This window comes from Lipomyces arxii (genome assembly GCF_038497795.1).
Source record: "Lipomyces arxii strain Phaff 12-163 unplaced genomic scaffold V1512scaffold_3, whole genome shotgun sequence".
NCBI classification, from domain to species: domain Eukaryota; kingdom Fungi; phylum Ascomycota; class Lipomycetes; order Lipomycetales; family Lipomycetaceae; genus Lipomyces; species Lipomyces arxii.
This window is the reverse complement of record NW_027117702.1, coordinates 457,054-482,923: the sequence shown is the minus strand read 5'-3', so window position 1 is coordinate 482,923 and position 25,870 is coordinate 457,054. Positions and strand designations below refer to the sequence as shown.

The 25,870-nt window shown below is 43.3% G+C and overlaps 13 protein-coding genes and 1 non-coding gene across 14 annotated transcripts; 7 read left to right on the top strand and 7 right to left on the bottom strand.

Moving 5' to 3' along the window:
- Window positions 1–217: 217 nt before the first annotated feature.
- V1512DRAFT_235027 (cytochrome P450) lies at window positions 218–2,108 on the top strand. The gene is made up of 4 exons (XM_066914074.1): window positions 218–658; window positions 705–1,350; window positions 1,398–1,607; window positions 1,656–2,108. The coding sequence occupies exons 1-4, from the start codon at window positions 317–319 to the stop codon at window positions 2,036–2,038; spliced, it is 1,581 nt and encodes a 526-aa protein (XP_066773053.1). The 5' UTR covers window positions 218–316; the 3' UTR covers window positions 2,039–2,108.
- Window positions 2,043–4,670, bottom strand: V1512DRAFT_221583 (Dfp1/Him1, central region-domain-containing protein). The gene is made up of 4 exons (XM_066913720.1): window positions 3,667–4,670; window positions 3,485–3,614; window positions 2,419–3,434; window positions 2,043–2,365 (listed from the first exon to the last, which is right to left on the bottom strand). The coding sequence occupies exons 1-4, from the start codon at window positions 4,537–4,539 to the stop codon at window positions 2,255–2,257; spliced, it is 2,130 nt and encodes a 709-aa protein (XP_066773052.1). The 5' UTR covers window positions 4,540–4,670; the 3' UTR covers window positions 2,043–2,254.
- Window positions 4,671–5,285: 615 nt separating this feature from the next.
- On the top strand, window positions 5,286–5,669 carry V1512DRAFT_204089 (uncharacterized protein; the record flags this gene model as incomplete). Its single annotated transcript, XM_066913318.1, has 1 exon — window positions 5,286–5,669. The coding sequence occupies one exon, from the start codon at window positions 5,286–5,288 to the stop codon at window positions 5,667–5,669; it is 384 nt and encodes a 127-aa protein (XP_066773051.1).
- Window positions 5,670–5,690: 21 nt separating this feature from the next.
- V1512DRAFT_204094 (cytochrome P450) lies at window positions 5,691–7,038 on the top strand (the record flags this gene model as incomplete). The annotated part of the gene is made up of 3 exons (XM_066913319.1): window positions 5,691–6,330; window positions 6,385–6,594; window positions 6,653–7,038. Coding segments are annotated over 3 exons (1,236 nt in total), but the record flags the coding sequence as incomplete, so codon positions are not given.
- Window positions 7,039–9,769: 2,731 nt separating this feature from the next.
- Window positions 9,770–10,882, top strand: V1512DRAFT_203515 (Aft1 HRA domain-containing protein; the record flags this gene model as incomplete). Its single annotated transcript, XM_066913297.1, has 1 exon — window positions 9,770–10,882. A coding segment is annotated over one exon (1,113 nt), but the record flags the coding sequence as incomplete, so codon positions are not given.
- A 252-nt stretch (window positions 10,883–11,134) lies between these two features.
- Window positions 11,135–12,224, bottom strand: V1512DRAFT_259228 (uncharacterized protein). The gene has a single exon (XM_066915604.1). The coding sequence runs from the start codon at window positions 12,084–12,086 to the stop codon at window positions 11,343–11,345; it is 744 nt and encodes a 247-aa protein (XP_066773048.1). The 5' UTR covers window positions 12,087–12,224; the 3' UTR covers window positions 11,135–11,342.
- Window positions 12,225–12,342: 118 nt separating this feature from the next.
- V1512DRAFT_259227 (armadillo-type protein) lies at window positions 12,343–14,387 on the top strand. The gene is made up of 5 exons (XM_066915603.1): window positions 12,343–12,774; window positions 12,823–13,226; window positions 13,276–13,342; window positions 13,397–13,517; window positions 13,562–14,387. The coding sequence occupies exons 1-5, from the start codon at window positions 12,436–12,438 to the stop codon at window positions 14,281–14,283; spliced, it is 1,653 nt and encodes a 550-aa protein (XP_066773047.1). The 5' UTR covers window positions 12,343–12,435; the 3' UTR covers window positions 14,284–14,387.
- On the bottom strand, window positions 14,292–16,422 carry V1512DRAFT_221570 (uncharacterized protein). Its single transcript, XM_066913719.1, has 4 exons — window positions 15,307–16,422; window positions 15,232–15,257; window positions 14,665–15,183; window positions 14,292–14,613 (listed from the first exon to the last, which is right to left on the bottom strand). Exons 1-4 carry the CDS (start codon window positions 16,277–16,279, stop codon window positions 14,335–14,337), a joined length of 1,797 nt encoding a protein of 598 aa, XP_066773046.1. The 5' UTR covers window positions 16,280–16,422; the 3' UTR covers window positions 14,292–14,334.
- Window positions 16,423–16,441: 19 nt separating this feature from the next.
- Window positions 16,442–17,550, bottom strand: V1512DRAFT_259222 (kinetochore protein Mis14 like-domain-containing protein). Its single transcript, XM_066915602.1, has 4 exons — window positions 17,220–17,550; window positions 17,040–17,163; window positions 16,696–16,988; window positions 16,442–16,640 (listed from the first exon to the last, which is right to left on the bottom strand). Exons 1-4 carry the CDS (start codon window positions 17,436–17,438, stop codon window positions 16,563–16,565), a joined length of 714 nt encoding a protein of 237 aa, XP_066773045.1. The 5' UTR covers window positions 17,439–17,550; the 3' UTR covers window positions 16,442–16,562.
- Window positions 17,551–17,763: 213 nt separating this feature from the next.
- V1512DRAFT_t16 lies at window positions 17,764–17,853 on the bottom strand. The gene has a single exon. It is a non-coding gene; the product is annotated as a tRNA-Ala (tRNA).
- A 210-nt stretch (window positions 17,854–18,063) lies between these two features.
- Window positions 18,064–19,971, top strand: V1512DRAFT_259220 (uncharacterized protein). The gene is made up of 3 exons (XM_066915601.1): window positions 18,064–18,363; window positions 18,415–18,765; window positions 18,810–19,971. The coding sequence occupies exons 2-3, from the start codon at window positions 18,477–18,479 to the stop codon at window positions 19,721–19,723; spliced, it is 1,203 nt and encodes a 400-aa protein (XP_066773044.1). The 5' UTR covers window positions 18,064–18,363; window positions 18,415–18,476; the 3' UTR covers window positions 19,724–19,971.
- Window positions 19,972–20,008: 37 nt separating this feature from the next.
- V1512DRAFT_204395 (uncharacterized protein) lies at window positions 20,009–21,770 on the bottom strand (the record flags this gene model as incomplete). Its single annotated transcript, XM_066913329.1, has 2 exons — window positions 20,009–21,101; window positions 21,148–21,770. 2 exons carry the CDS (start codon window positions 21,768–21,770, stop codon window positions 20,009–20,011), a joined length of 1,716 nt encoding a protein of 571 aa, XP_066773043.1.
- Window positions 21,771–22,711: 941 nt separating this feature from the next.
- On the top strand, window positions 22,712–23,626 carry V1512DRAFT_274572 (uncharacterized protein). The gene is made up of 3 exons (XM_066917786.1): window positions 22,712–22,783; window positions 22,835–23,127; window positions 23,173–23,626. Exons 1-3 carry the CDS (start codon window positions 22,746–22,748, stop codon window positions 23,238–23,240), a joined length of 399 nt encoding a protein of 132 aa, XP_066773042.1. The 5' UTR covers window positions 22,712–22,745; the 3' UTR covers window positions 23,241–23,626.
- Window positions 23,246–24,039, bottom strand: V1512DRAFT_259215 (Prefoldin). Its single transcript, XM_066915600.1, has 5 exons — window positions 23,864–24,039; window positions 23,741–23,811; window positions 23,567–23,691; window positions 23,451–23,511; window positions 23,246–23,404 (listed from the first exon to the last, which is right to left on the bottom strand). The coding sequence occupies exons 1-5, from the start codon at window positions 23,940–23,942 to the stop codon at window positions 23,357–23,359; spliced, it is 384 nt and encodes a 127-aa protein (XP_066773041.1). The 5' UTR covers window positions 23,943–24,039; the 3' UTR covers window positions 23,246–23,356.
- Window positions 24,040–25,870: the final 1,831 nt, after the last annotated feature.

Sequence of the window (25,870 nt, the reverse complement as noted above, 5' to 3'; positions counted from 1 at the left end):
TGAAAATTGTTGTCTGAGTAATGGGCGTACGCTCCACGTCATACTTCGTCTCACCTGCCTTGAAAACCCCTCTACTTTACGGCCGAATCAACGTAACTACTAAATAAAGACTGAAAATACTCAAATAGCTCTTATTCAACTCATCTTGCAAAGTATTCACCTGTTAAATAACCAGCACTGAGCTGTCCTCTTGTATTCTTGCTTACTACAATACGAATACGAGACTTTATCGCACTTTCTCCCAACGCAGACCGAATTTATATTTAAACCACCTTCACGCTTCTCCTTGTTCAACACCCTCACGAAGCAATTAAGAATGGTCTCAATGCAAGCACAGGCTGCAATTGCAGCTGGTTTTGATTTCGGTTTTCATTATTTTCGCGGCAAAACTTTTTCGCCGTTCAGCATGGTGATGTGGTACATCCCCATAGTCCTCACCATCCTCACATTAAACTTGCTGTATATGATCTTTCTGTATCCGAAATACTTTTCTCCATACAAAGATCTACCTGCTGTTCCGAATCCACACTGGTTTTGGGGAAATTATCAGGACTACATGGATCATAAGTATGACCAGGCCGCGCGAATGGATAAGGCGTATCCTGGTCGTATCTTTTCTCGATTCTATGGACCACTTGGACAGGACGTTCTTATTGCCGTACGCTGAGTTAATATAGATTGTTTTCAGTACGCTGACAACTTAGCACTCTGTCGAAGCGCATATCCAGATCCTGCAGACGTTCGTGTACAAGTTTGTCAAACCCCTCAACGTCAGTCGCGGTTTCATCAACATCATCGGCAACGGTCTCTTTTTCGCTGAAGGCAACGAGCACAAATACCAGCGCCGCATCATTTCACCGGCTTTTACGTACGGTCATGTCCGGACGCTGGTGCCGATCTTCGTGGAAAAGATCAAGATGACTGTCAAGATTTACGACGCCGAGACCGCAGCCGGGACCGCCGTCATTAAGCAACTTCCTCTTTTTTCCCGGCTCACGCTGGATGCCATTGGAGAAGCTTCGTTCGGAGTCAACTTGCATGCCATTGACAATGAAGATAACGAGCTCGTCAAGGCCTACACCACGCTCTCAACTCCCCTCGATGACCCGTTCCATTTCTTTGCGACTGGGTTTATCCCCGGATGGAAGTACGTGCCTACTAAGGGGAACAAGCGCATGGCATCTGCAAAGGCGCAGTTTAAGAAATCTTGCACCAGCGTGCTGATGCAGCGAGTCAACGATGTGTATGAGAAGAAAGTCGAAGGAAAAGACAGAGACATACTCAGCATCTTGCTCAAGGACACTACACATAAGTGGGAGGTCAATGACATTGAGAACCAGATGATGACGTGTTTGTATCCCTTAAACTCATTAAAGCACACACTAACAGCCAAACAGTTTTGCTCGCCGGGCACGAAACCACAGCCGGAGCCACAGCTTGGGCAACTTACTTACTTGCCGTTAGACCCGAAATGCAGCAACGACTGCGCGACGAGGTTCGGACCGCATTCCCAGGTGGCATCGACGAGATTGTCAATGCCGAACAAATTGAAGCCCTGCCATACCTCAACAACGTCGCCCGGGAATGTTTCCGATTCAACCCTCCAGGTTCGCTTTTTACTCACTTATAAAGTATGTCAGCTGACGAACGTCTAGTCCCAATCACTGTTCGAGAAGCGATTGAAGACGTCTACATTGAAGGCGTTTTAGTGAAAAAAGGCACGACCGTGCAAATCTCAATCGCGCTCCTCAATAAATCAAAACAGCTCTGGGGTCCTGACGCAGAAGAGTTTAATCCCGACAGATGGAACGCGAGCACTCTGCCGGCATACGGCTACTCGACCTTCATTCACGGCGCACGTTCGTGCCTCGGTCGCAGACTGGCCGAGACTGAATTCAAGTGCATTTTGGCAGCATTTGTCGGTAGGTTCCAGTTTGACTGCATCTCACCGGACTATGAGCCTATGGCAGACTTTGTCGTCACGGCTAAACCGATAGACGGCATGCCGCTTAAAATTACTCGGATCGATGGATGGTAAATTGTCTGGTTTAACGCATACTTTCTACTTTGGTAGCACAAACGTAATATACAATATGATATTAAAAGTATTCACTAAATATACAACAAAGCTACTTCAGGAATGCGAGAAAATGCATACACAGGCGCCTAGCAGCATGCGACAATTAATACAACCATGACATCAAAAACAAATAGCAAACATTTTGCAACGTCTCGCATATATTATACACACGACCTACGCCTCGACTTTGTGCAATGCCCGGACCACCTGTGCCATGAACTCATCGACGTCTCCAAAATTATCATCATTATATGCGTACTTCCTATGCTTTCGCGAATGCGCATGCTGCGTGTCATGTTAATACTTTGTAGACGCATCACCCATCATTAAGCACATACCTCGTCATAATCATCAAATCTATCCTTGCAGTTTTCGCAGTAACCTGGTTTCATGTCCTTGATTGCAACAGACTCTTTTGTCAGTGCCATCTGTGGAACTGGCATAGGCCGGCGCTTGCGCTCAAATACCTTTCGCTTCAAGCTGATCACTTCTTTTGATTGTGTGTGAGACATCATAGCCGCAAGTCCATTCGCTGCTCCACCTGACTGACTCATCGACCTAATGTTGGACGTCACGTTTGACATGTTCACACCAGTAGCAATGGTCTCATGAGCAAGAACTTTTGCCATGCGCTCCTGGTAAGACTTGTCGGTCGCAATTAATGCTTGCTTCTTAGTGACCAGCTCGGTTGTCTTGCCATTACTATTGAGCCTGGCAGAGGTCATCTTGACCGGTGTCAACACGGATCGTTTAGGCGGAGGCGGTTCTTTGAACGCAGCCGACACTGATTGACGTCGCATCGAGTCATCGATATCGACCTCGTCATCTGCTTCATTTTCCTCGGCTGAGTTGTCTTCGTCCTTGTCATCGTATGCCAATGCCGCAGCAACTTTTCTTGCCTTGTGAGCTCCCTTGGATGTGACGTCCTTGATTTTTGATGCAGCAGAGCGTTTAAGAGACTGCGTTCCGCCGTGTTGCAGTTTGACTTCCTCGGCAACCCGTTGCGACATGTCAGGCACAAACGGGCACCGACCCCGGGCAGTGACGCGGAACTGAGGCCAATCTCCTTGTGCAGGATCTGCTGCTCGCTTGTGCTCTCGTGTCATGATGGGACGGCACTGAGGTTTGAGATAATCTCGGATGTTGATGTAAGGTCCTCTAAACAGTTGAAAATCTTCACGGACGGTATCAACGACGCCGCTGAGCTTCTCTTCGCGAAGCATTCGTGTCAGGTTGTTGCTTGTTTCGCTGACGACAACCTGGCCACGACTGACACAATTACCTGTATGTGACGCTGAGGTGCCAGTAGTTGCATAAGTATTCTCATTCAAATGATTCATAAACCGTTCAAGTTCTAAACTTCTTTAGTATACACGTCATAAGACATACAGTAATTCAACATACTACTATATGTCCATATTTTCATGCCACGCTGAACAGCTTGGAAAATAATGTCTGTCGGCGCGTATACACCAGTCACCGGACGATTAGACACCACATGAGAGATTTCACCGTGAAAAAATGTTTCAATTGTCTGGGATTTGAAATAAGCTCATATAAAAACTAGTCGAAAAGTCAAGACTTACAGTGCCCAAACTGACCAACTGTTTTTTGATCTTGTCTTTATTTGGCATCTTTTCTTTTGAAGGCTCATCGATCGCATCAAAGTAGAATGCACTTGTCGAAAGTACTTTCTTCCATTGTCGTTGCCACAATCGAACCGTTTCAGCTTCGCGATCGTTGGATTGTGTGGTAGCGGTTGCAACATCTTTACTTTGTTGCTGAACACGAACGCGTTCCTTCTCGCGCAAAGACTCTTTCACGCGTAATCCTGATCTGTCACCATCTCTTATGCTCTTAAATGTTGACAACCCCGAAATCGCGCCCTTATGGCGCGCGTCTTTAAGCGGGTCACGCTGACGTTCGGCTAGTTGTGTGATGGACGCAGACGCTGAAAAAGCCATGCTTTCGGTAGTTGAACGCGATTGTTCGTAGAATAGGCCGTTTGCGTTTAAAAATGTAGACGGTCTGCGTTGGTGAGATGAATTCCGTGTTGCCAATAGAGATGATTGACTTTCACTATTTGCACTGACCGACCCAGATTCAGGATTCGCGGAACCGTTCAGGAGCTCTTCAACAGCAGAACCGGGTCTGTACTCATTAGCAGATGACGACAAGCGTGCTGTAAATTGTCCTGTGGCAGAGCCGGCGTGAGATATGCTTGAAACTGCAACGCAGGCTGCAGCAGCAGAGCTTGCCATTGTTTTGCCTAGACTGAATTTCTGACGCGACGTGTCGCTAGCGGAAGAAGTCGAGTTTGTGCTTTTTGACAGGTCTTTCGTCGCAGAGTGAGATCGATCACGCTTCAAAGCCCCAGCCATGGCGATGGGACTGCGAGCGACAGTGGTCGCGCACGTGGATGGCGACTGCCTTGACATGGCTGGCGAGACCGAACTCATTGCGACAACAAAAAATCAGCCTTTAAATTACTTAATTGTGCACGCGCAATACACAAATAATAAAACACCAGAAATATAGGCGGACTGTAGTCGATTGTTTGCTGTATTGAAGGTGGGAAGTCTAAAGTGTCGGTTTGTTTGTTTGTATGTGACCAAAGCCCTTCGGTTTCCCCTTCAACCAACGTTTGCTTACGCATTGCCGCTTTGGGAGCAAGAACGTGATTAGAGTTTTACAGAAACTTTATTGTAGAGCTTGTCTTGCTTGATCACAATTAAGGTTAAGCATGCATAATAAGAAACTCTGATTGAAATCTACAGCCTTATTTGCCTCTATTCAATGCTTGTATTGCTTCTAATCCATAGTAGATAATTCAGTTTGCAATACGTAGACTCAATTGTATTAAATTTGAATTTATTCAGCGAAAAATTGCCTCTATTTGAGCAGAAATGCCAAACAGTACAATGTCGGCACCAAGCCGATGAGTGCGAAAGAAGATTTAGGCTCTGTAATTGGACCAGAAATTGATAGTACGCTATCACGAACAAGAGAGGACAAACAGGTCAATAAAGTACTCGACAGATATATTTGGTTCGATCTTTTTGTGTTTTTGTCATTGCAGAGCGCATCTTCTCCTCCAGTTACTCGTCGCTTAGATAACCGTTACAAGCTGATGTCACTCTCCCTACGTATTATATGATCACCATAAGAAATCTTTAAAGAATTCTTCATAGCGGATTATACAAACATGGTCTTCAGGACACAGGCACTCATTGCAGGTCCAATCGACCTTGCATTCATTGTTCTTACCGGTCGTCAGTTGAAAATTACAAGCATTGCGCTATGGTTTGTTCCGTGGTTCCTGACCGTAATACTCAGTTGGTTCGCGTACTGCGTGGTGATCTATCCTAAATTTCTATCTCCCTACCGCTATCTGCCAACACCACCAAATCCAAATTGGCTTGTGGGTAACTACATTGACTATAGCAAAGGATATTATGACTACGCGATTGAAATGGCCCAAAAGTACCCAGATCGTCACTTTACTCGCTTCATGGGCATTTTTGGCATGGACACAATAACTCTGGTAAGAATGTTTCATGGACAATTGCATAGTACTAACATTTATTAGCTAACCCCAGAAATAAACCAGTTCGTGCTTCAGACTCATACCTATCTCTTTCCAAAGCCAAGAATTTCTATGGCATTCAAGCTTGTGGTTGGTAACGGACTGGTGTTTGCGGAAGGTGAAGAGCACAAACAGCAACGAAAGTTGTTAGCTCCTGCATTTGCGTATAGTCACATCAAACGGTTCCTGCCGATTTTCGTTCAAAAAACGGCAAAGGTCTTGACAAAGTTTGACAGTTTGGTCGAAGGCGGCCCGACTGTATTTGAAATATTTCCTTATTTTTCAAGAGTCACCTTGGATGCTATCGGGGAAGCTGCTTTTGGGGTCGACTTGAGCTCGGTTGACGATGAAGACAGCGAGCTGGTACGGGCATACAATATCATTGCCACGTCTGGTGACCAGCACGCATTGTTTTATGCTAATGCGTTTGTACCATTTTTCAAAGACATACCAATTAAATATAACCGTGATATTAAGAATGCACGCAAAATTTTCAGACAGACTTGCAAGAAAGTGCTTCAGCAGCATCAGGAAGAGTCAAGAAGAGAAAAGGAGATGCTAGCGAAGTCAGAGGATACAGTTCAGAAAAACCGGGATATTCTTAGTCTTATGCTGAGCGGTGGAGAATGGACTGTGGACCAAATTGAAAACCAAATTATGACCTGTGAGCGTTATCAAGAGTTTAGCCAACCATGACATGAATCTAACTTGACCTTAGTTTTGTTTGCCGGTCATGAAACCACAGCAGGCTCACTATCGTGGTCGCTCCTTCAGCTAGCAAAATCTCAAGATGTTCAAGAAAAGTTACGCACTGAGGTCCGCAAATCATTCCCAGGAGGATTTTCTGATATTCAAAGCGCAGAGCAAATTGAGTCTTTAAAATATTTGAACAACGTAGCCAACGAATGTTTTAGATTTCTACCACCAGGTAAGAGCCGTCAGACTGTACACAAATATTGAAGATAGCTCGCTAATTGGTATTGTAGTAATCACCACCGCCCGTGAAGCTTCTGAGGATATTGTTTTCGAAGGCGAGACTATTGTTAAAGGTACTATGCTTCATATTGCTATTAAAGCAATGTGCTTGAACAAGAAGTATTGGGGTGAGGACGCCGATGAGTTTAAGCCAGATCGATGGAACGGTCAACACGCTGAAAATGCGTACGCCAATATAACCTTTTTGCAAGGCACGCGATCATGTATCGGACGACGATTTGCAGAGCTGGAATTCAAGGCCATGCTTGCTAGTTTTGTAGGGCGATACAAGTTTGAGGAGTCTGTCCCGAACCAGCCATCAAAGATGGAGTTTGTGGTTACCGTCCGTCCATTGGACGGAATTCCTTTGAAAGTTTCTAGGGTTGAGGGATGGTAAGATTATTGGGTCAAGCGGAGGTTACATATGATGTGAAGTTTATGAACTGCCAATTATAGTATGCATTTTGGTCGAACAACTGTCTCATTCTTCTTTGTACAGCTACATAATGCGATAGTGGCACCGCTCACTGTAAAACACAGTTCTGCATTGACCGACATGAAGTAAACGAATATGATAAATCGAAGTTGTCAGGCAAAGGAAGAGTTTCATAAAGAATTTAATAATCAGGGAATGGCCGACAATTGAATTTAACGTTTACTAGTATTTGGCTTTATATAAACGTTACCTGAGATAACGAACTAATTTTAAGCCAGCCAAGGCGAAATATTGTGTAATGAAGCACTTGTTCAAACCAACAGATGCAATGTTTCTGGTTTAGATCTATATCTCTGGCATAATCAGAGCTTTGAAACTAAAGTTGAAATGATCGTCGTTGTACGTTTGATACCAATCATGTCAACTCTGTCATGAAAGTCTATCTAGTTCTAGTATTACATTTTCCGTGAACCTTTTAAGACTTTAGTCAAACCTAAATTAACTTGATTTTATAGTCCTTCACAAATGACACACGAAGCTTTTTTTCTCATTCTCAGTTGAAGTTACTAACAGGATCGTTTTGCCTGACAGTTACCATCTGGATATGTACAGCTGAAGTATCATTAACCAATTTTGACCAAAATCTGGCTGGGGCACTTCCTTGAGGAAAAAGTTGCGTTCAAATTTATATCTCTAGTCTTAACCTCAGACTATGGTCGCTCGGCTCATTTGCTATAATTCGAAGAAGTACAGACAAACTCTAACTGATCTAACGACCGCTGATGCTGATGAAAGGAGCTGAAACTTTTAAGAACAGCAGATCAGTCAACAGCGAGCAAATACTTTAGAACACATAATTATTAATATAAAATGTCAGCATTATGTCATTCGCTATAAACACGGTCTCATAACAACTGGCAGAGAAGGCAATCAGCTGTGTGTGTTTGTTTTCTTTGCTAGAACCAATCGCAGTTCGTTTTGGTTACAATTTGTGCCTCCGCCTTTCGTCATCTCACAAGTCGGCAGAGTAAGAAATCAAGCGCCAAGCTATGGTGCGTCCCGTTCTTGATTCTAGTCTCTGCTACTTACTTTATCTACTGTTGATTCATATACCTACTTGTTGCTTTATCGTCATCTACCTGCGCCTCCAAATTCTCACTGATTCATGGGTAATGTCTTAGACTGCAAATATAAGAACTATGGGCGATCTTCTCAAATGTCAAGAAGGTACTTCGAACTGCATTTCTTCTTTCATAGACACACTTTTTACTTTGTCTGTGCCTGACACTTGTTCAGCATTGGGTTTAATCGATCATTTCGTTGCAAAATGGTTTTTCTGACTAATACATATCTTTTCCCAAAACGATTTCTTTCACAAGCATTCAGAATGATCGTCGACAAAGGCCTTGTACTTTCCGAAGTACAACATCAACAAAAAATTTTCGCATACGAGTATATCATTTCTATCGGCCTTCGTGGAAAAAAAAAATCACCTATGCTAGTTCCAATGCTGACTTAGCATCTCTTAAAACAGCTCGATAAGCATGAAAAGACATTCAAGGTGAATTAGTTGTCAAGGGCATTATGGTCCAAATTCCGATTGTCGGGTCAAATACTCTGATGTCGTGGTGGGGTTGAAGATGAGGATTAGTCAAACCTTGACCGTTGGAACAGCCACAGGCCAGAGAATGCTTACGCGAGATTGACAGTTTTACAGGGTGACCGAGCTTGTGTTGGGCCGCTATTTACCGAGATTGAGTATAACTGTAACTTGGCCAGTTTCATCGGCGGTTATAGGTTTTGCAGTCAGTTCCGATTCAGCCTACGAATAGAAAGTTCATTTTTGTAGTGAGACCTTTAGTTATAATGCCACTTTATAATTCTAGTTTTACTATGCTGTCCAACACGATAATAATATGCTCGTCAGGAAATTTAAGCTGAACGTTTATCAACTTTGACGCGTAGTTTTGTGGGTTGTCGCGTGTCGGATTAAAAATCCGATGTTTGCGGTTTTTATGGCTGCGAGCATAGACCTGCCGATCTTCAATATAATGCGCATATATGTGTAGTTGTTTTGACATTTATAGCATCATATGCATTTTGGTCACACATTTGCGGCTTTACAAAGTTTGTACCTGTATATACTTAAATGCATAGTAATATTTATGATTAATACCATAAACTTCACAATTGTCAAACAATGCATTTCTGCTATATATACGTCACCACGCCCATCCCATCAACATCATCATTCCGTCATCGCTCCCACTCGATTTTTTCTGCTTCGACTTGGACACTCTATCACAAATTCACGTCGACCAAAAACACTCTATTCAAAGCCGCATCGCTCGTCTAATTTCCGAGTCTTTAATTGACTAGACTGTTTATTCTAGTCGCTTTTTTTTTATTCTCTTCGCGTCCTGGCCGTTAAAAGGGTTCGCTTTGTAATATCGTGATCTGTAGCTTAGACGGGTATGTTTTGGTGTGTCTTCACCACTATAAAAGTGAACTGTGCTTCTTTTAATATAGCTGTACTGACCGCGTGTTTTAAATTACAGGCTCGATTAGGTCGTTATAGCACCTGCAAGGTCGTCTAAGCTTGAATTGTTTTTTTCTTTGCGTCCAACCTCTCCGAAGCGTTTATTACAGCGGAAAGTACTTTACAGTACCGAATCTGCACCATATCATAATCAAACTGGATCTCGAACCAAATCCCTTCGAGCAGTCTTTTGCTTCAAAGGAAGGCACACCTAACTCGGCGCAAAAGGCTTTGTTACCGCCAGTGGCTTCACTGGCTTCTCCTTCCTCTTTACTTGGATCTACCCCGAATACTAATTACTGGGGAATCAATAGTTTGCGATCTGGGCCCTTATCGCCTGCTATGCTACCAGGACCTGCTCAATCAGCAGTGTCATATGTCGACAGTCATTTAAGAAGCGGTCTTACACCTATCGAGTCAGGCATCAGAACTGGACTTACCCCAGGCGGTAGTGGCTCAATATTCCCTGCTCCAAGTCCTACCACAGCTGCAATCTTTGCCTTAGTGCCACCCACCCCTTCTAGACTTCAGTCGACTTCGTACCCGCAAACTCCACAACCGCTTGGAAGCGTTGTGTCACAAGCTCCGGGTTTGACTGTTTCTGCCGCTCCAACAAGTGGAGTTGCGGTTTCAGCCACCTCCGCACCTTCAATTCAATCAAGTTCACCTGTGTTTCAATCACAGGCTATTCCTCAGGGCGCAATGTCACAACAGGCCCAACCTGCCGTGCCAGGCAGAGAAGCCATGGCAGATTCGGCAAGTGCCGCTGCTAATGGTTTGTATTTGTTGAGTCAAGGCCAACAGCAGCAACGACTAGCCGATGCTGCTAAAGCATCCGAGCAAAAAGCAGCTGCTGAGAAAGCAGACAAGAAGAAAGCGCCAGCCGGGAGAAAAAATTCTCGTAAAGCTGAGAATCCTCCACCAGCTAGCAATAAGCGGCAGAGATCCGTTGCGCAGCCTGCTAGATCTGAATCCGTAGATTCTACTTCACCAAAACCGGAAGACTATGAAGATGGGGAAAGTGACAAAAAGATGACAGACGAAGAAAAGCGAAAGAATTTCCTGGAGCGCAACAGGGTGGCTGCTTTAAAGTGTCGTCAGCGCAAGAAGCAGTGGCTAAATAATTTGCAAGCCAAGGTAGAATATTATGGAAACGAAAATGAGGCCTTGAATGCGCAAATTGTGAGTTTACGTGAGCAGGTTGTTAATCTCAAGGCGATGCTGCTCGTGCACAAGGATTGCTCGGCTTCGCGCGCACTCATGTGAGGGTCAGGACCTTGATCTTGATAGCTTTGGGATATGTGGAGTATGTATGGTTTTTTAGGTAACTTTGTTTGCTTTTTTTTTGGAATGTGTAATGCTTAGTCTGAAATGATGTCGACCGAGTGAATTTCTGCCACATGCAGGTTGGAGTTGAGTTGCTTTTTGGTGATCAATATGCTTACGGAAAAATACATGGTCCAGATGAAGATTTAAATTTTTGGGTCTTTATCACTTGGCTACTTTGCAACGATCTCATCTAGTTGATATGTACTTTATTATCATAGTTTTTATCAATCCGTAGAGAACACATATTACAACATCAATAACACCAAAATCCAATTTTAATTATTAGTTCCCAAACTCCAAATGGGCTTTTGTCAAAAAGAAAAACAATTCAAATGCAAACCCAAATTCCAAAATTCAATTTCTCCAGCTGATAAAGTTGAATATTATTCATATCGGGTCAACTTTGCGCAGTGTCAACGCGTTCCAAAGGAAGCGAACGTTCCATTCTATCTGGCAGATAGACGCTTCGCATTAGAAGTGCGAAAATCCGCATGATGTATTTGAAACGCTCTTCAGTAATCTGGCAGTTTGAAAACCTGACTTCCTCGTAGTAGTCCAAAAACTTGCGACTCAGTCCCACATCTATTGGCACATACTGGCCCAAAAACATAAAGTAATCTCGTAAAGGCATTCCTGGTCTGCGTTGCAGTTCCGGATGCAAGTTGCATGCTTTAGTTTCAAGCACTTTAACGCTTTCAATTAACACCTCAAGATAAGGTACTTGAGAGAAGTCAAAGTCTGAATGTGGTGGAGGCAAACCCGGATGTGAAATGCCTTCTTGTGGCAGCAGTGACGCTTGAATCATCCGGCACCGTACCAGTTCTGCTTGTATCACGTCTGAGCAACTTTTAGGCAAGTCGTGCTGGCCAGGAACATATCGCTTTGGAATATCAGACAGAGCTGAGCGGACATCGTAGACCCTGACGGCGTACAAAAGTATAGCAAAAGATGTGACTGCAAAGTACGTGGCAGCGACGATAATAACATTGTAAATTTGCGAATTTCGACGCGCTTGAGAAATTAAATCAGCCGGAGTGACAATGATGAATCCGAATGTGAAAAAGACAAGCAGAAACAGACTGCATCTGTACAAAATACTCGCCCACCTTCGTGTTAAAAAGTCGCATAATTTAGTGAGCATAGCACCCACTTTTAGAAATCAACCGTCGGTGCAACTTGACTTGTGGTCTGTTCTCCAAATACTTACAAGCTGGATGTCTTGATTGTACAAGACATGGACGAGTGCAACTAATGGACGTGAGACGCAGTCCGGGTCGTAATAATCGTACAGAGTGCTCGTCATTCAAGGTTTAATCTTTAAACTATAAAATAAAGATTAGCGCTCGGACCATAATAAATTTCCTAATCGAGCAGCATCATAATAAATCCGGTCGTCCGTCGGCATCATCCTAATCCCTTCTACACAAACACTGCAGTCACTTGGTCATCCGATATAATCAGAGTAGTACAATTGAGTAAGCTTATAGAAAATGGGTTCGCCTTCTCGGCTCTATAATCCTCAGAGACCTTCTCGGTCTCCCGAGAAACATGCGCCATCAAATTCAATCTTGGCAGCTTTCTCGCCGCTTTCGCTGCCCAAATTGTTGAATAAGTTAGCGCTTGTTGCAAGACCGCCAAATACTCCGCCAGGGTCGCCAAAAAAAAAAACTGCTGTGAGAACTCCAGCTTCAAAACTCTATAACAATGAAGATGACGTGTTTGGGGGTATCGCTGTGGTTGACAAGGAAAACCACCACAATTCGCCATTGGGTTTGAGTTCAAAGTTTTCTGATTTAAGTGCGATAGACAAAGCTTTTGAACTGCTATTAGTATGTTGCTTACTTTAACTGTTTTACTTTTTATCAACAAATTTCTAGGACTCCCGAGGCATTGCAGAGCATTTAAGGCAACAACTTCGAGAACTAGACACGAATGTGAAGGTGAACTTAATTAATAATGACATGTGTCCGTCACCGACTATATTAGACAGCTCGGTCAAGATCACAAACAAGCAAAATACTCAACCAGAGACGTATCCATGGTCTCCCAAAAAGATCAAGCTGCACAATTACACACGAGACAATCCACCATATCTGACTGATCCTCGTGACTACGGTGAGTATCTTCGATTCAATTCCGTTGGTGTTAGCGTTAAAGTTGTACGACAGCTGAGGTTGTCGTTGCAATGTGAGAAGCTGCAATGGATGAACAAGTTCTTAGAATGCAGCGGCATTGAATTCATAAGTCAACATTTGATTGAAATTTCTCGCATTCAATGGAGGTACGAAAATACGGGTGAATTTATAAAGAAATCAACTTATTTCATTTAGAGAAGAAACTGACGATGAAATGTACCGTGAATTAATGCATTGTTTAAAATTAATCGGACAGTTCGAAGTATGTTTTTGTGTTGCTGCCCCTATCGGCAGTCTACTAACATACTTTTTATAGAAAGGAACGCTTTATATCAGTACAGTCGCACCCATACTGTTTCCAGCTTTAATCGATTTTTTATTTTCCGAAAAACAACCAGCGTTATTTACAGACAGAGCATATATTATCGCAGTACTGAGTAAGTCCGTTAAATTCATAGAAAGAAATGTAATTGACAAACAGACGAATATCTTGCAAACTGTTCGAGTCACATAGGACGGCAAAGAGCAGAGACTTTGTTGTCATATATTGAGGACCCACCACCTAAAGCAGAAGATTTAGGACCAGATTTCCTCGAAGTATGTCACCGCCGCCGGCCGTTCAAAAACTGGTGCCTAGAGTGCGGTAACGTCGTACGAGACGCGTTTTGGCTATTTACTCATGTCAGCTACATCATTAAACTGCAAGACTTTGATATTAATGACATTTTCAAACCGAAAGATTCTAATCCGGATGAAGTCACAGCCAACAGACAGAATGGTAGTGTTGAAAAGGCGGCGGTCGAATATATCGCGCTACATATACAATTACTGAATTTGATCCTTGCACGGACACCATCAGTTACAAATAGAAACAACATAAGAGACAAGTTACGGGATAGTGGGTTTGAAAAGCTTGTAGGCAATTACTTACGTGCGTCCAGCGGAGTATACACAAACTCGCTTCATCAAAATCTGGAAACACTAGTATCATTTGCGTTCAAAGATGGATGGGACTCTGAGTACATGAGGACAGGTCTGAAACGACACAAATCAAACCGTTTACCAGTCAGTGATAAGCCGCTACCGAGCCTGCCGTTGGACAAAGCCATAGATATAATCAAGTTGCCGGAGCTTAGCTTTGGTGGTGAAATTGATACAAAGCTATCAAGTGCTGGAGACACAGATAGACTGTTCAATTTTTAATACGATAATAGAGTAGAGTGAAGCTGTGTATTGCCAAACAAATGAGAGCGACTAAACAGATGGTTTACTGCGCCTAAACAGATCTTTAAACATTTCCTTGAAGCCATACTCGTTCCCTCTCTTTTCCATAATTACAACCTCCTGGCCAAAAAAGCTATTTACAATCGTTCCCGGTTTCTTTATAGGTGTAGTCGTGAACGTCGTTCGTCCAGACCGAATGAACACGTCACGTTCCCGCAATGCTTCGGCGAGATTGGGTGCTACTTCTACGTAACACAACGTGCGCTCTCGCTCCAATGACAAGTATGCACGACGCGCAGGACTCGGTGCCTAAAAAAATTGTCAGGAAAACACGATTTACGAGCAAGTTCCACAACTAACCATTAAATTGTAACTCCGTATACTGTCATTAAGAGCTTTAATGGCTGCTTCGTGATAACTCTGCTCAATCATTTCCCAATCACGTTTAGAAATACGTTTGTACGTAGTTGCAGCTGTAAGCTCAGATACAGGCCCTGATATCGGCTCCGGCTCTGGCTCTGGCCCTGGTTCTGGTTCTGGTACTGGCTCCGGCTCCGGCTCTGGTTCGTCAATTGTCTTAGAAGACGTACTTTCAGTTTGCTCAACAGCGACACCAAACGCAACTGCCGCTTCAATCTGAGACCCTACATCTGGCTGTTCCTTGTTGTTAGACAGCAAGCCCATTCGTTCCGCGTAAGCTAGCTCCGCCTCGGCATATTGATTCGCTTTTCGCATCTGCTCTTCTAAGCCATGTGCCTCGTCTGACACCAACCGCATCGCATGCCGTTTCCAGCCCTCTCGAAGTTCGATCCTAAATCGCCGAAGGTCTTGCATGATTGTTTGCTGCTTATCAATCCATGGAGGTGCAATATCTTGCCGCTGTTATAAATTAGTCGAGGCCATAGCTAGGTTGTAAGTTTGACTTACTTGAATGATACGGTTCAGAAAGAACTCTGTCTGGTGTAAGTGACAGTCTCAAAATTAACCACCATGTCTAAGTACCTGTAGTGTCTAAAAATGGAGAAGAGATTCTAGGATCCATGTCCAACTTGCCGCCGCGTTGAATGTTATTGAACTGACCTCTTGCTCGGGCATCTTCTATTCTCTCTTCCGCCAGTGCACGCAGTCCTTGAATTGTACCAGGCATAGCGCGCGGCGTACGAAATCTCTCCTTGTATATGCTTGAAAACTCAGGATCCTCTTCAGGTTCGTTGCTTTTCACGACTGATCCTTTCTTCTTTGGCTGCAACACGTCCTCCAAAGTGCCTGTATTCTTTGCAATTGAATACTCTAACGACTCTTCTCGAGCACGAGCAAGTCTAACTGATGCTGGAACTGACTTCTTCAACTTTGGCATTGACACGACTGTAGAATTGCCGCCACCAAATCCACCGCGGCCACTTGTCCCGCTGCCACTACCTGACACCCGGAGTGGCTTGTTTGCGTCAACAAGCATACGCAAAACTGCATCTTCTGTTGATTCCTGACCAGTCCATGGCTTATTAAACGCGATATCATGCGTATGCTTGCTAGCATTTCGTGGCAAACTTGCACCTGCCAAAGCCTGAGCATTTTCTTCTGTGAAGATACGTCGCGTCAATCGAGTTTTCAACTGTTCAAGCTCCTCGGGGCTAATTAATTCTTCATTTTTTGCTTTCTGGGTCGCGGGATCGTCTTTAATTGGATTTGCCTCGGCAGCTAACTGAGAAAGGCGTCGCATCATGTATCCCGTGTCTTCCTCATCAAATGACGCTGATTTAGTAGTTGTCGATGATCTTGCAGGCAGAGCGTCTGTATTTGCCGTTCCCGCCTCTCGTACCTCACTCGCTGCTGATTTTGAATCAGCACTGTAGTTGTGAGTTTGAACAGTAACGAAGCCGATTGCAAGGCTGTGAGCGGCAAGTGCTCGCACTACATCTAATGACAGTGCAGACAAAGTAGAATGCTTGACACGAGCAATGTTCAAACGATGCATAGTAAAGTGTTACCTAAAAAGTACAAACAAATTATATGCTTGCAGAGCTGTTACGCAAAGAGAGTCGTGCGTGTCCTGCGCAGGCTCGATTTCCGATGGCGACTGTCAGCGGTTGGGAGTTTCTCGACTACGTGAAATTGAACCAACCCAACCATGAACGATATGCACAAATATTTCCGAGTTTATTCATTATAATTGATGATCTATGACTAGAAAATACGACTAGAAAATAAACAAGAGCTCCAAACGCCGGTATGACTCGATATCTACATCAAAACTAAGCTCAATTCTGTCGAACATGATCCAGATGCATCAGTGCTGCTTCTGCTCGATTTAACTTCGCCGTCGTCACAGGAACGCTCTAAACAGAGTAGTTAGCAAATATAAAAGAGAAAGATATGTAAAAATGCACGTACTTTCTTCAACAGCTTTAAAGTGCCAATGAGCTTATCAAAATCTTGTTCAACTGCTTTCTGTCGCGGCAAAACGTCTTCAACCGTAACTTCTTCAACTTGGTCCTCCATATCAACTTCATCACTCTCTAAAGCCTTGTGCTGTTCGTTCAACTTCTCAAGCTGTGCCTTATAACTCTTCACTGCCCGAAGAGGGGCTTCGTGTCGCAGCTTTGTAACTGTGACTGTTTCTTCGTCTATGTGCGCGTAAAGCTGTCGTACCTCTTCGTTCAAATCTAAATCGTACGGTTCGTATTCTAGGGAGCTGTCAGGCATAAATCCAGCTATAAAGTTACCATCTAACTCACTCTCACTCTCGTCGTCAACATCAACACCAGCGCCCTTCATTAATGATAACAACGAAGGATCTGCACCATCCAAACCGTTAATAACCAGACTGTGTCGAGACATTTCAAACATCTTGAGAATATACTAAAAACGCGACATCAGCCTTCATTCAGCAATTCCTAACGTGTAACAAAACTGACTTGCTTCACAATCGCCTCCGTTTCTTCCTTCAATGAATCTTTGCCATCACCGCTGTTTGGAAATTGCGCATCGACTTTCTTCTTCGCTGCTTCCAAAAAGCGCTTCTGTAGATACGTAATGTCTTGTGAGATCAGCTGTAGCTTTTGATGAACTGATGGATGGTGAAGTTGCTGAATTTCAAAATCCGGAATGCTACGACCTGATTCTGCTGCAGCCATTGTGTTATTGAGCAGTAAATCTTTCAACAACAAATTGCAAAAGCTGCGTGGGAGTTCGAAAAATTGGTGATGCGAATGCTCAGATTGTGTTTGTTTACATTTTGACAAGCCGGGACGCGACAACGTTCAAGAAAATTTGATCAACCCAAGCTCAACAACCACATCCCTAATAAATGTCTCTACGATCTAATTTTAGTTTTTTTTAACATGTCAAATTATATATTAACTGAACCCAGGCCAAAAGCTCGTAAACTGCAGGATTTCATAAATTCTTCAGCATAATACAAAACCCTTAAATATTTCAGTTAAAAGTTAAAAAAATTATTGGACAAGTCCGGGTTCGAACCGGAGACCTCCAGTAGATTCAAGCATTTACATGCAAAACTGGCGCGACTACCAACTGCGCCACATGCCCTTTTAGCATTAAAAAATTTTGCAGGTTACTAATATCTGTAACTAAGTTTAAGCGTTGCGCATATATGCTGTAAATGTCATGCATTTAGAGATAATGCTAGTTGTCATGCCAACCACATAAGGTGAGCGGCTCACATTTGCTTGAGCGTGCGGCGCTCAATGCGGGAATAAATCTAAATAGTGTATTGACAAGAATCTAGATTTGGCAGTAAGTAAATACCCGAGTGAATCCGTCTCATCTTTACCGGTTTTGCCTTTGATTACCGTCTCTGAAAATCCAGGATGAAATTTCGACCTCAACCTTTCGATAAAGTGTGATAGCTGACCTGAATATATTCTTTCCTGTCACCTCATTCTTCTTTCTTTCTCATCTCTCTCCCCTTCTCCCTCCCTTTATCATCTTCACTAGAGTCAGTAGCTTTTTTAATTAAGCTCTGCTTCTTGCTTGATTGTTATTCTTAAAAGTTAAAGCAGCTGGTCTGTGATATCTTTGTTCCCTTCTTCTTATAAGGTACAAGTCTGCTTGCAATTGAATAATAGCATTACTGACTATATTTTACAGGTCGCTGGTCGATTCTTGTTTTTTTTTTTCACACATTATTTTTTCATCAAATAAAGTTCACAATGTCAGCAGCAGATTTGCGGAGTCCAACACGGTACGCGCAAGGTCAACCAAGAAAAGCTAGAGAGTTGTATTCAGTTCCAGCTCAGCTGCCTAATCTGTCGCCTCAACAATTGCTCTACAACAGTTCACCAGAGTTAAACAGATCGCCAGACTTGTCATTATCAGGTAGCGAGTCTGATCATATATTTAATGATGAAATCGACTCGTTCATGATGGAACGCGCTTGGAGTCAAGAGCCCAGTAGTCAATACCGAACACGAATGATACCACCAAGTTCTCCACCACAAAGTACGTGCTGCTTCAGTTCAACTGCATACATACTGACAAATTAGGATCTACTGAAATGTATAGTCAGACGGCATTTATGGGCCAGGATCCGTCAGTCAGTTTGTATACTCCCCAAGACACTGTAGGCAACCGTTATGATATATTCTCGCGGCTACCATTGCAGCCGTACTTGAACAGTGATAGTTCTTTGCTGGAACCTTTGCAGGTATCGTCCGATGTTGCGATGGTCGAGTACACAGATTACGACGACGATTTTTATGTGAACGACGGATATGACTACCATTCTACAAGACTGGCCGCTTTGCCATCGCATCCGATTTTCCCTTATGCCAATGGCCCATTAGCGGTCGGTACATATGCGAGGCATGACCACACGTTTATACCAACGGAAAGTGACTATGAAGCCGATTATCACTCAGAGGCGCTGTCACCTTCGTTCTCATCAGCCGAAGATAATACCGACTTCTCGTCGCCTGAGTTGGCACAAACCAAAACCTTTTCAAGTCCAAATCGAAAAGTAAGTTGGTCTTCTGCATGGCAGCCCATCGTCACTGCGGATCCCATAACTAAAGCCAAGGTGACTATCAGCGCCGAAGATAGCGACTCAAGGAAGGGAAGGCTGCCGACGAAAGCACTTGATGCATTTGTTGGAGGCCGCGACGCAAACGGAAAATATGTTTGCAAGTTTGAAAACTGTGGCAAAACTTTTGGTAGACGATACAACATCCGGACACATATTCAGACTCACTTGTCGGACCGGCCGCACGTGTGTGCAACTTGTGATGCCCGGTTCGTGCGCCAGCATGATCTTCGGCGACACGAGAAGAAGCACGAAGGCAAAAAGCCGTACGTTTGCCGATGTGGAAAGGCGTTTGCTCGCCAAGACGCAATGATGCGACACCGTGCGCGACTAATTTGCACTGCCGAAGAAGAAGACAATACTTCGGTGCAGGACTAGATGTAAGATCTTACTACACCATGGTAAGTTTCGGCTGTTTGGATATTTGTTTGAATATTTGTTTGGGACATTCGCGGACTTTCATTGGAATAATATTAGCTGATTTTTCTGTTGTTCACTTCCGAGGATTTGGATTGTACGTGACTAGTGTTTGTATATCAAAAAAATATATAATACTTTATCAAGCTGGCCATCTATACAATGCCAATTGTAGTCTATGTAATTATAATACAAATTATCTGTACACATTCACCTTAATGCCAAAAAAGTACATCAAGCCGCAATCTAGATACTGCGCCGCTCTTTGACGCTGTACGGCCGGTTTTCAGAGTCATGTGCAGAGTCATGTGCAGAGTTATGATCAGACGACCGTACCCAATCAAATGTTTGCGACTCTCGCAAAGCATGCGATGGGCTGCGTCTTAAATATGCTGTTCTCTGATCCGAGCTAAAAGTTGCCTTTCTTGGCGAAGCAAGATATCGCACATTAGTCCTTCTCGGTCGCACGCCGTATCTAGCCTCGTACTGTAATGCAAACTCTTGAAGTTCCTCAAACACGTATTCTTGCTCAAGCTGTTTGGCCTTGACCTTCAGATTCGCGAAATCGCGATCGCTTTGCCATGGCAGATCTTCATGTGCCCAAAGCAGCTCCAGCGCGTCATCTAACCGGTCCGCCCTAGCGTACGTGTCCATCAACAGACAGACAGCCTTATGATCAAATCGGCGCCTTTCTTCGTCTGACAGTTCGGCGTACTCTGGTAAGCTTTTCCAAGCCTCGCGCTCATTGTAAACGGCTTCAGCGAAACTGTCGGACTTGGTGTTGTAAGCAGCCTGCAAAGCGGTCTGATAAATATACCGGTTGCGCTTCACTTTTGGCCGCGACAGTTCATGCACTTCACCGAATCGGTTGTAAAAAGCTTGTCTGTGTGCTTCGATATCGCCTCTTGGGTAAGTCTCCTTGAGAAAAGACAAATCGTATGCACAGTCTGGTATGAGTGAGTCTAACGGTGATATTGCAGGTTCGGTCGTTTCGGCAAACCATAACCTAAACTTGTCATCGATTCTAAATTTCGCAGCCACTCTAAGGTATGCGTTCACGACCGAACCATCCATATATTGAGGATGTTCGTCTTGTAAATACAACATCAATGCACGCGCTTCCGCTAATATATCCCCAAGCCTATCTAATGATAAGGCAGGTAGTAATGGTGGCTCACCTTGGACAGGGTCCCAGATGTCTTGAGCGATGAAAGCTTCCCTGACTTTAAGACCAAGCTCGCCACGCAAAGCGGTTCGAACGTAAAACTTTTCCCAACGACCATATGCGCGAAACAAATATTGAAATGGCTTCCCTCGTCGAATACTTCCATCGCGGGCCCTTATGAAGAGTTAAAACTATTTACCAGAAATAAACAATGGCTTACATTTGCAAGAAGAACAATCTAGCATGAGATATATCTCCCGGAGAAGAACACAAGTATAGAAATGTTTCCTTTAACTTAATACCAAGAGTAGCACCCTGCTCTTTCAACTCTAATGCCAATCTCCAAGCCTCGCTCTGGAATTCCAATCGCTTTGAGCAGACATAAATGAGCGCTTGAGTAATTTCAGCATTCGACTGTAATGGATTTATAGGTCTGGTCGTCATTTCCTTCACTAAATCAAATGCGCGCTCGACGTCATCTGTCTTGCTACAAGCGAGAATCGCCATCTGATAGATTGACCGATCAGGCAAGTCGCTGGTAGCTCTAAACTTTAACAAGTCGAAAATTTGAAACAGCTGGTCTATCTTGTCAGATCGATAACACATCTGCATAAGCACCAAGTAGTGTTCCGTTGTCAACGGCATGCCGAGAGTATGCATCTTTGATACAGTAGCCAACATAGCTTTGTCGTCTTTGGCGACATAATACATTCGCAAAATATGCGTGAAAGTTTTGCTTCGAATCGGGATGTCATTTGCTTCCATCGCTTCTATCAATTGATCTCCGTCTTTTCGGTGCTCGCCAAACGAGCATGCTGCTAATAAAGCTTCGTAGTGTAACATTGTGAGCCGCTTGCCTGAGGTTTGGAGTAGATTGAGAATCCCATCAAAATGCTGTGATCTTACGGCCTTCGGCACAAGTGTTAAAAAGTATCCAGTATCTCCTTCGCTCAAACCTTTCAAGCCCTCTGGATTTGCCAATAAGCTCTCCACTATTTGGTTCCAGTCCACTGAAGACCCTTCTGTTGCGACAAGCACATTCTGATCTATTCGTTCTCTAATTCGGTCCGGTATCGCAAGCGTCTGCACCTGAGACTCGGGTATTAAAATCTTCTGGTCAATTCCCAAGGTTTCAAATAAATTCTCGTAGGCAGCTGATAACTCTTCTTCTTCCAATACCTCGTCAATCAACTATTACGGTCAAAAACTTGTTTCAGAGCAATAAACTGTCTCTTACAGGCACGTCTTCGTTTTTCACAGGTATCTTTCGCAGCCTTTGAATCCAGCTCAGATCACTTCCCATCGATCGAGACTGAGATTCGACATCCAGTAGACGGCTTGCACTGCTGATTGATCTTATGGCCGCCCGACTTTGTACGTTGTTAACAAATTCAAGTAGCCGCATTCTATCAACCTCATATATCCGGCGATATAAACATGTGTACGCCAGACGCTTTTTCGCGAGTTGCATAAGACTATTTCTAGTATGCCGCAACATGACTACTTTCAACTCTCTCTAACGCCTTCAAACAGCCCTTGATTCAATTAAAACACAAACCAGCGGTATAAATCTGAAATAATTGTCTAAATCCTGACCATCTACGTTAGAGTATAGCTGGTCTCGACAGAAGAATTGACACTTACGAAGAATATTTTGATTGGGAGTTCAGATGAACTTACCAAATTAAGTGGATGACATTAAATGGCAAAAACGTCAGTTTGCGCAGTCGAATAATATTTTCTTCGTCCCAAGACTTCGAAAAAACACGAACATTTGAAATCAACTTTTGTCAATCTTTAAGTCTTTATTAGCCACAAATGTCCTCAGATACTGAATCCTACTCGGATTCAGAGGAGTAAGCTTTTTAATTGCATTATATTTTGAAAAACTAAGCTAATTCTGAAAGATCATATGTTCCTCCTGATCGGTTTAAGCCAATGCCGCCGACAAGTTCTAGATCAAAAGTCTTTCCGTATTCGAAAATGACGAGCGACGGCAAGGAAATATGGTTATTTAAAGTACCAAAATCTATGCAAAAGAGTCTGCCGTCTCGCATACCGCTGCCAGAGGCGTGGAAGCCAGAAGTCAGATTTACACATGACGGCACGCATTATGCCGTAGCTGAAAACAAGGAAGAGGAGGCCACTGCTTCCAAAATTAAACTTCTGTGCCCTGGCGCGGACGGCGCTTTGCGACAAGGTATGGAATTCGTGAGAAACATAAGAGACAGAGACTTATCAATAGTGCCTGGAAAGTTTTCAAAAGTGCTACAGATAAATGAGGTTGCAGATATTCCTACAATCAAATCATAAATTAGGCGTTGTATTATAGTCATATTATTGGGTCGGCGTTTCTTGAGTTGCATGACATGTTATTTTTAATGGCAATATGCGCTCCTTTCCTATACATTACATAACTTCGACGTTTCTTAACTACTCCGAGCTTTTTCTTGTATTTGTGTTTGGAAGGCAATTAACTAGTATTTCGTCAGCAATTTCACAGCTATGAACTCGTAAGCTAACCTCGGCGCGTTTCTTTTCGCTGGTCGTTCTGGTGTCGTTAATTTCGTTTTCGATTCGCTTTCTATAGATATGGGTCAGCTCTCTCTGAAGGCCGCCAAATACACAGAAGAACAAACATTTCTGACTCGATGAACTCCAACCGCTTGTCGACATTAATAACAGCTTCTGACTTGTCCTGAGGCACAAGTACGGGCCCAATCAACTTGTAAATTTTGGAATCATCATCAAGTATTGAGAACTCCTGCCACGCTGTTAGCGCAGTCCACATTCGAAGATCTTGGCTATCAAACCTTTTGAACAATCTTATTTTCTTGATATTGCGACTCCAGCTGCTGCCGGGCTTCTACAAACGTGGACAGACCTGTACCAAGTTAGTCAAATGTTGACTTCCAAATAATCAGTGGTCGACGCACTTGTCTGTGTTGCTCGAAAATCTTCCGTCATTTTTTCATATTGCGCCTGAACAGAAGAATCCACTGTTATTGTAGTCATTGTGCAAAATGTTCAATCCAGTGTAAATGATAACTGTAATAATATTCTCGAATATTCAAATGATCTATGAGATATTGAAAGCTGCTTTCATCTGGACTTCTACTTTCTGCTAACTAAGTCAAGGGTATAGTGTCTATATAGAGCTTTACATAGCTTTTACGAAGCTAAAGCAGAAGTCACAGTTTTAATACCTTCTCTAGCTTTCTTCTGATTATCTTGCGATTTAAATCAAGCCTGTATTAATTCAACACGTTTATGAGTAACAATCGCCTTCTGAGGCGGGAAAAAGCTTTTCCAAATACTTGATGTCACCCTCACAATGTCTTCGGTACCAAACTGAGACCTTCTTCAACTTGTTTCAAGGTGCATACGCCAATAATTGGATTGATAGCATTACCGTTCATCCCAGAAAATATTTTTTGTAATCTCTTCTACTCTCCTATGAATCACATATGCCATTAGCGTCGTCTATTTAGACTGCTCCCCCATAATGAAGCATGTTATCCTGTCCGTAGTAGTTGGTCGAGTTAGTGCGCCTCCGGCAAGAGGAGACTTTGAAATGATGCGTAACTGTTCTGTTTGCAGAACGAAACCATTCCTTGCTCCCTCTTGCGGTAAACCAAGCTGTAATGATCCTGGGTTGTCGACTTAGTTCAGTAGTGCTTGTTGGCATCGGCTGCGAGGTTGCAATTTGGTAAGTCCAAATTCCGGAGGCACTGATACAGCACATATGACCAGAGAGTACATGGCCATTTAACGCACACGCGACTTCCTCCAGTGAAGTATCAACGTCGCATCTGTGTCTTTGAAAAACATCTATGCTGTCAGTCTGGAGCCGCTACAAGCTAATCTCGACCCGATGGAAGATGGCTGCACTCAGTAATCTAACACACCTGGTGAAGACACAGCTGTTGTTGCTCATCTACATAAAAAATGGTCTCAGCCTTGCCAGTATGTAGCAATTAATCATGTCAATGATCGCCTCCCTAAGGGATTTCATACTTCTTGATTGCTTGGGCAATCATTCGCTCAGCCTCACTACGATCGTCGGCACGTCACTGTGTAGACATCAGTAACAGTAGTAGCATCTCATAAGCTATTTTCGAGGCCGGCAAGGCAAGGTCCAGCATCATTTATCGAGTTCCAGATTTTGGCAGCTAAAACCAGCTCAATCTACTTGTTGTAGCAGCTGATCGGTACTTACATCCAAGAGACATGTATTTCAAAACGTAAACAAAACGTAAAGCCTGCTTGTTCCGAAACTAGTGAGAGTTAATGGCCATTTCTTTGAGCAGTCAGTTGCACGATCATTAATCGACGATACTTTGCTTCTGGTGTCTCCATTTCAGTGTTACTGAATGAAAAACTGACTACAGTAAACACACAAAAGTTTTTTATATAGCATTGTAGTTGTTTGAGAATTAGTCAATTGAATTTGGGGATACGGCACTATAATCAAACCACTCGGGAGAACGAAGTGTTTTAGGCTTAAATGAGCCCCACGAAAGTTATGCGACGTCTAAACATTCTTATTAGAGATTTGCAATTCTGTAGCATTAAGGACTTTCCTATAAATTTATCAAACATTTGCGCAAAATGGAGACAATTGTTGGTCTGTTGCCGGCGACATTATTCATAAGAGTCTTTCGCTAAATATAGACCGCCATATGGTGCAGCTTGAACAACCGAGCCTCAATCAATCAGCTTCAACTGAGCCGCACACTCAAAGTTGAAGAATCTCGCAAATATTCTCGTTTAGATGTGTGCATGATTGCGACTAGCCGATAGGCAATTTAACGTTGTTAATCGCTGATAGTTGAGCACAATGGTTCTTTTCTGTCTAGTAGTATATAGAAGAAGAGTCAGCCCACTTATAAAGGCCTTTGTGTGTGACACAATGACGTAGAGTAATCCGAGGATGACATTTC

Excerpts from the sequence above, each read along its gene's own strand:
- V1512DRAFT_259222 (XM_066915602.1), bottom strand. The coding sequence starts at position 17,438 with ATGGCTGCAGCAGAATCAGGTCGTAGCATTCCGGATTTTGAAATTCAG. Across the intron at positions 17,164-17,219 it reads CGGAGGCGATTGTGAAGCAA|TATATTCTCAAGATGTTTGA; the intron begins GTCAGTTTTGTT and ends TCGCGTTTTTAG. Across the intron at positions 16,641-16,695 it reads CTTTAAAGCTGTTGAAGAAA|AGCGTTCCTGTGACGACGGC; the intron begins GTACGTGCATTT and ends TACTCTGTTTAG.
- V1512DRAFT_259220 (XM_066915601.1), top strand. The coding sequence starts at position 18,477 with ATGTCAGCAGCAGATTTGCGGAGTCCAACACGGTACGCGCAAGGTCAA. Across the intron at positions 18,766-18,809 it reads ACCAAGTTCTCCACCACAAA|GATCTACTGAAATGTATAGT; the intron begins GTACGTGCTGCT and ends CTGACAAATTAG.
- V1512DRAFT_221570 (XM_066913719.1), bottom strand. The coding sequence starts at position 16,279 with ATGCATCGTTTGAACATTGCTCGTGTCAAGCATTCTACTTTGTCTGCA. Across the intron at positions 15,258-15,306 it reads TCCATTTTTAGACACTACAG|AGTTCTTTCTGAACCGTATC; the intron begins GTACTTAGACAT and ends TACACCAGACAG. Across the intron at positions 14,614-14,664 it reads TACGGAGTTACAATTTAATG|GCACCGAGTCCTGCGCGTCG; the intron begins GTTAGTTGTGGA and ends CAATTTTTTTAG.
- V1512DRAFT_259227 (XM_066915603.1), top strand. The coding sequence starts at position 12,436 with ATGGGTTCGCCTTCTCGGCTCTATAATCCTCAGAGACCTTCTCGGTCT. Across the intron at positions 12,775-12,822 it reads AAGCTTTTGAACTGCTATTA|GACTCCCGAGGCATTGCAGA; the intron begins GTATGTTGCTTA and ends ACAAATTTCTAG. Across the intron at positions 13,227-13,275 it reads ATTTCTCGCATTCAATGGAG|AGAAGAAACTGACGATGAAA; the intron begins GTACGAAAATAC and ends TATTTCATTTAG.
- V1512DRAFT_221583 (XM_066913720.1), bottom strand. The coding sequence starts at position 4,539 with ATGAGTTCGGTCTCGCCAGCCATGTCAAGGCAGTCGCCATCCACGTGC. Across the intron at positions 3,435-3,484 it reads GAAAATATGGACATATAGTA|AACTTGAACGGTTTATGAAT; the intron begins GTATGTTGAATT and ends AAAGAAGTTTAG. Across the intron at positions 2,366-2,418 it reads GATTTGATGATTATGACGAG|CATGCGCATTCGCGAAAGCA; the intron begins GTATGTGCTTAA and ends CATGACACGCAG.
- V1512DRAFT_259228 (XM_066915604.1), bottom strand. The coding sequence starts at position 12,086 with ATGCTCACTAAATTATGCGACTTTTTAACACGAAGGTGGGCGAGTATT.
- V1512DRAFT_235027 (XM_066914074.1), top strand. The coding sequence starts at position 317 with ATGGTCTCAATGCAAGCACAGGCTGCAATTGCAGCTGGTTTTGATTTC. Across the intron at positions 1,351-1,397 it reads TGAGAACCAGATGATGACGT|TTTTGCTCGCCGGGCACGAA; the intron begins GTTTGTATCCCT and ends ACAGCCAAACAG. Across the intron at positions 1,608-1,655 it reads TTTCCGATTCAACCCTCCAG|TCCCAATCACTGTTCGAGAA; the intron begins GTTCGCTTTTTA and ends ACGAACGTCTAG.
- V1512DRAFT_274572 (XM_066917786.1), top strand. The coding sequence starts at position 22,746 with ATGTCCTCAGATACTGAATCCTACTCGGATTCAGAGGA. Across the intron at positions 22,784-22,834 it reads TCCTACTCGGATTCAGAGGA|ATCATATGTTCCTCCTGATC; the intron begins GTAAGCTTTTTA and ends TAATTCTGAAAG. Across the intron at positions 23,128-23,172 it reads GGACGGCGCTTTGCGACAAG|TGCCTGGAAAGTTTTCAAAA; the intron begins GTATGGAATTCG and ends ACTTATCAATAG.
- V1512DRAFT_259215 (XM_066915600.1), bottom strand. The coding sequence starts at position 23,942 with ATGACTACAATAACAGTGGATTCTTCTGTTCAGGCGCAATATGAAAAA. Across the intron at positions 23,812-23,863 it reads TTTTCGAGCAACACAGACAA|GTCTGTCCACGTTTGTAGAA; the intron begins GTGCGTCGACCA and ends AACTTGGTACAG. Across the intron at positions 23,692-23,740 it reads AAAATAAGATTGTTCAAAAG|GAGTTCTCAATACTTGATGA; the intron begins GTTTGATAGCCA and ends ACAGCGTGGCAG.